At 37.4% G+C, this 6,000-nt stretch overlaps 1 protein-coding gene across 3 annotated transcripts in view; it reads right to left on the bottom strand.

Moving 5' to 3' along the window:
* Nucleotides 1-265: 265 nt before the first annotated feature.
* csnk2a2b (casein kinase 2, alpha prime polypeptide b) overlaps nucleotides 266-6,000 on the bottom strand; it is a 36,841-nt gene continuing 31,106 nt past the window's right edge. The window contains exons 9-12 of one of the 3 annotated variants that reach the window (XR_013547375.1): nucleotides 5,320-5,420; nucleotides 4,745-4,893; nucleotides 2,771-2,976; nucleotides 746-1,343 (exon numbers count right to left, since the gene is read on the bottom strand). Coding sequence is in view for 2 of the 3 variants with exons in the window: in XM_078400541.1 (XP_078256667.1) it covers nucleotides 2,897-2,976; nucleotides 4,745-4,893; nucleotides 5,320-5,420 (330 nt within the window). In the remaining variant the exon portion in view is untranslated. Of the gene's footprint in view, nucleotides 2,977-4,744; nucleotides 4,894-5,319; nucleotides 5,421-6,000 lie in introns of all 3 variants that reach the window. The other 2 variants (XM_078400541.1, XM_078400540.1) reach the window with 2 other exon arrangements.

The raw sequence follows: 6,000 nt of genomic DNA, 5'->3' as shown, positions 1-6,000 counted from the left end.
ACACTCTTGCCAGTAAGAATAGGGAATTTATTTTTCAGACAGGACTTTTAGGCCACAAGTAGGCTTTCACAAGCACACCCCTTAAATGTTGAATAAGAACATAATCCTTAAGGAGGAATGGAATATTAATAGACACAGAGTGATGGAATAACTTAGCAGGTGAGGCAGCATCTCTGGAGAACACAAATAGGTGGTTTTGGGTCAGGACCCTTCTTCAGACTGAAGGGTTCCTACCCGAAATGTCATGCATCCATGTTCTTCAGAGATGCTGCCTGACCCACTGAGTTACTGCAGCACTCTATTTTTTGTAAAACAGCATTTGCAGTTCCTGGTGTCTATATTCTATAATACTAACAGAATTGTTAGGGATAAATAGGCCATATGTCTCGGGTTTCACAGAAAATTAGATGGGTTCAAGATGATATAATTAGTAAATTGTAAAACAAAATAGTGCACAAAGAAAGGTGAAGAGCGGGAATATATTTTGCGTGCTACATGCAATTATATAGTCAATGTGAACCAAAGAACTGCAGAGTTCTGGGAATAAAATATTTCATTTTCAAGTATTGATCGTAAATAGGTGGAAAAGAGCTGACCATTCAGCTTCTCAAGCCTATTCCACCGTTAACTTTTTCTTCACATGTGTTACCTGAGTATTTTCAGTATTTTATAATTTAAGAACTGCAAACAACTTTCTTTTAGTTTGTAGAGAATGATTTATAATGTATGACATAGTTTATTACTGCAGTCATTATATCAGGCAAGTATTGAAGCTTCAAAATGTTTAAACTCCTTTCAGTTTCACTCAGATCCTTAATTCTTTAAGCCATTCTCAAACTTGAGTTCAAATGCAAAAAGCATATCAGTTTAGTCATCTTTGACAAAGGAACTGTAGAATATTTACATTTGCTCATCATTTTTTTATTCTGAATTAAAAAAGGTTACAGTATTTGTAATATCCAAACACACTTGTGTATAAATGCCAATACCTCCCATGTATTAATGATTTTGTTAACTTGGATTTTGGGATGGAAGGTGCCATATACTGGAACATCACATCATCGCACCAACCCCACACAAATAACTCGGTCAACTGGTACACAGTTAAAATGAAGCGCACTTTTGCTCTACTCCATGCACTACATTGTAGCAAATGGGCTCAGAAAAAAAAAACAATTGCTCAGACAATTTGGAAAAAAAAACCAAAATACTTCTGAGGGCACCGCCTTTAGAGTGACAGCACGAGATTTGCAAGCAGTCAAGTTCCGTTACTGTTGAGTGATTTTCTGCAGCCTCTGTTAAAAGCAGCAAATCTATTCCAACTGGGATTGCTGTTAAATAATCTGTTAAACAAAATTTGGAAAAGTCACACACCATGCAGTTTAAGAAAATTAATTTAACGTGCAAGGGAAGGATTTTGCTCAACAGAAACCTTCCCATTCTCCTTTGTAAATAGTAAAATTTTGTCTGCCAGGTATAAATATGCAGTGTTGTAACTTGATTGATTGGATAGTACACAAGTGTACACAGTGCTTTGCATTAGGTCATAGAAAGCTTTAATAGACAAATTTATCATGCTACTATAATTAACTGTACATTTCGCAAACAATCTCATGCTCTCTTTTGAACTTCACATACATTTTCTCTGTACACCAAGCCTGTTTTTTGCACCCGTAGATTTTAAAGTTACATTATTCCCCAAAACATATCCATCCATGTACTACAAAGTTTTTTTGAGATCACCTCCTGTTTCCACCCCAAACAAGTCTGCAGGTTCTCTGCTATATTGTCATTACCACCCACCAGCCCATTCAACAGCTGCTTGCATTATTTTTGTATGGTTCTTAACAGATTGTCTCAACAAAATATTTTGGAACAAAACTCTAAACTATCCAGCTTTTGTGAATTTTGTGCCTGCACAGCCCTTATTTTCTCTTGGATCCCATACATTTAAAAATGTGCACTTTGGTGAATGTGACGTTTTTGAAACCAACAGGGAACCACTGAATAAATACACTAGTCAGTCTTATTCCAGGACATAGACTGCAGCAGAAACACCCTCATAGCCAATGATTCCATTGTCAACCCAAACTATGATCCTGTGGTATATTTGCCACATACTGCTGCTTTACTACTGCAGTCTGCAGAGGAGTTATGATGGAACTCAACATGCTTTTAGATAACATTCTCCATTATTACCATTGAAATCTGCCCCGATTATCTGTACATTACTCTGGCACAAGTTAAGGGAGAAGTGTGACCAAGAGTGATGACGTGAGCAAAAGGACAACTTCAGGCATCAGATAACAACCCAATGGCACTTCAGGGCCTTTATTGACCAGCTTACTGTCCAAAGACACTGACAAACTTTGAATTTTGCTAAGAACTGAAATTGAGAGGGATCTCTCAAAAATACTTTTCTTTTTCTTTCAAATCAAAAAATCACCCAGTGTCCCCAATTGTTGAACTATTGTGAGCAGCTTAGTATTTTGAGGAACTTGTTCTAGCTTTCCTTAGAAATATTATCTGCATTTGGCAAATTTTTATTTTATAGAAAGACAGGAAAAAGGACAACACAAGAACATTTGTAATGGAACACATTCTAGGCATTTTATTACAATACAAAAAATAATATATAAATATACAAAAACATTGTAATTTCAGAACCAAAAAATCTTGTAAGTTGTAATTCTCTGAAACATAAATGGAAATCTAAAATAAATGGATGTAGTACAGTGTTGCCACTGGGTTTAGGGTAAGCCATGGTCACCTGTGTCGTTGCAGTCACAAGTTCACATTTCCAGACTGTGATAGCTCCTCTTTTGCCCAATGTCTCCCCTGTAAATCCCGTAACTCCGTCATCTTGCAGAATGAACTACGCAGACAGCAGTAGGATTCACCGTACAGCTGCAGAAACACCAGGCACGTGCGAGTTGTTACTCCGAGCACTATCCGAATGCTCCTTCAGTACGGGATCTGAAGTAGAGTGTAAAATACCAAGTGAAATAACTAGTAGCTTTCAACGCAAGTTGCAAACTGACCATTGAATCACCAAACTCAGCAACAGACTCAAAGTTACTAGTTCCTGAGAGTGCAATAGTTATATGCATCGAATTACAGCAATTAAAAATTGGCATTATGTCATAAGGATATCACAATGGTATGTATAAGAAGATAACTGCAGATGCTGGTACAAATCGAAGATATTTATTCACAAAATGCTGGAGTAACTCAGCAAGTCAGGCAGCATCTCGGGAGAGAAGGAATGGATGACATTTCGGGTCGAGACCCTTCTTCAGACTGAAAAAGGGTCTCGACCCGAAACGTCACCCATTCCTTCTCTCCCTAGATGCTGCCTGACCTGCTGTGTCACAATGGTATGTCTTTGTTACCTCCAAACCTGACAATTCTATACTCCATAAATTTACCATCATTCAAAACTCTGCTGCAGTGTCCTGGTTAGGGGTACATCAAGTCTGTTCTCTCATCATTCCATGTTCGGACAAATTTGCACCAGTTTATACAATGCCTCTTAAACTCTTAAAGTTTCCTTCCAATTTCTAATCTCCTCCAGCCCAAAGCACTCAGTGGTAGTCAAATTCTGGTCTTTTCCACGTCAATTCATTTATTCCACTTGTGATTGAGCAATCATCTGCTATGGCACTCAAGATCCAGAAATGTTTTTGTGCCTTTCTCCATCTGTGCAGTACCTGCCCCAGTATCCACTTTGTGACTGCTTTTTAGTTTGCTTGATAATGTTCATAAAGAACCGTGGCATTTTCTTTAGAAGGAAAGTTTTTTTGTCTGGTAGCTTATGGAAATAATGGTGAGAGATTCAGAGCGAACTTTAGATATACCAAAAGAGGGCCAGATTGAGTCCACACTAGGAATATTGTGCGTAGATCCATGAAGGGGAGATTTGCAATAGAAGCACAGAAAGTTTCACTTGATAGATTCCTGGGATGAGGAATCATCCAATGAAGAGAGATTAGTTAGACTGGGTTCCAACTGACTTGAATTTAGAAGAATGAGATGGTATCCTATTGGATCATACAAAATGAAGTGGCTTGACTGGATGGATCCACAAATGATATTTACCCTGGTCGTGTTGTCTAGAACCAGGGTTCAGTCATAAGTGGTCAGCCATTGACAACTGGGATGAGAAGACATTGTTCCACTTAAAGGGTGAATCTTGTTAATTCTTTGGCTAAGATGGGTCCCAGCCATTAAGTATATTCAATGACCAATTCCATAGATTTTGAAAATATTAAAGGAAATCAAGGGATGCAAGGTGTAGGGATGCGGCACTGAGGTAAAAGATCTGAATGAATGTGGCAACAGATATAATGAGCCTGCCAGATCACTGCAATAAGCAATTTTCCATCTCAAATGCACAAGTCTGACAGCATTTTCACTTCCCATTTTACACTTCACAGGCAGGAACAGGGTGCAAACGTAAATTAACTGACTACTTTGATGTGAGAAATGGGATGGGGAAGCATTCATCATTCCTCATAGCCTAATTCTACAGCACCAGCCAGCAAAATAGTCAAAATGGCAATGTACCCTCAGAAATCCCCACCCTCAGCCCCCTCCAATTTAATTGAATTACAATCTATAAAAAGTTACCCCCAGCAATCACTTGTGGCATACTAAGCAACATAAATTTTGAATAATGTTACTACAGCTATAACAATTCGCAACTCAGATAATTTCCATAAAGCTGGGTCATCCACATACTTACAGAAGTATGGATGTTCCATTGCTTCCTTAGCTGTAAGTCTCTGCTGATGATCATAACGAAGTAGTTTATCCAACAAATCCAAGGCCTCCGGACTGACCAGGTGCCTATTCTCACTGTGAATAAACTGCTCCCAGCGCTTCCGAGAATGTCTGAGGAACAGTAAATGATTCTTTAGAAAAGTGAATTGTATCTTTAGAATACAATCTATGTACGAATACAATCTAAAACTGGATATAGCTTATCAAATGTCACATAAAGAACAATTAAACATTTAATTCATAAAATTTGTATAAAAAGTAATTAACTTCAAAATAAAACCATATTTACTACACCATTCCTCATGGGAAAAGTATTACATTTCCACTGATAATCATTTACAGTTGACAAATCTATGCAACATCGATCCATCCACTTACTCCTCTCCCCCTTTCCCCCCACCAATACCAAACTTCTCAGGTAAATGCAAGTTTCTTCCCATCCACAAATACAATATTATGGGCACTTAAAAATCAACTAGGAAGGAACAATCTCAGATTAGCTAAATTTGTTTCACTCAATTCAGTTATTCAACTCACTGGCCAAGAGTATCATTAAACCGAGGATCCAGTTCGATGTGGTATTTCTTGAGGTAGTCAAACAATTCATCAGTTCCTAAAACCTTGGCGATGCGAACAAGCTAGAAGAAAAAAAAGTCAAATGTATCTAAATGTGCACTCATTGACAACAGGATAATGTGATCCATTCATTGATTTTTCTTTAAACAAAGTCACAAGGTCAAGCCTACGTTCACTTTTACTACTCTTGAGCATTAATTAGTTTTGAAAATTATTCATATTGATTTTTAAGACCTGGATTATATGACTTGAATACAACATTAGTCAGTGCTTGATTCAGAAATTAGACTCAATCCTTTCATTTGGAGAACAAACTTCTTGTTCACTCATATCTTGAGCAATACCTCCCTCCATCCATTAGGTGACCACTTATTCAATGCAGAGATATTCTGAAGATCAGCATGTTAGATCAAAAAGTATGCCAGTTAATTCTAGATTATTTTATTAGTTTCCAAGAAGTTTCCAACGAGACTACTTGTAATGCTGGATTTGATGTAGTAACTATAGGAGTTCAATATTGTGCACATTAACTGTTGACTTAGAATGGAGGAATCTCTGAAATCACAAGATCTAATTTATAATAATGAAAGCATGATTAAATATTTAAGCAACTGCAAAACCATGGGCAAGTTGACATTTGAA

This window comes from Rhinoraja longicauda, chromosome 6 (assembly GCF_053455715.1).
Source record: "Rhinoraja longicauda isolate Sanriku21f chromosome 6, sRhiLon1.1, whole genome shotgun sequence".
In the NCBI taxonomy this organism is placed as follows: domain Eukaryota; kingdom Metazoa; phylum Chordata; class Chondrichthyes; order Rajiformes; family Arhynchobatidae; genus Rhinoraja; species Rhinoraja longicauda.
This window is presented reverse-complemented; position numbering and strand designations above follow the sequence as displayed.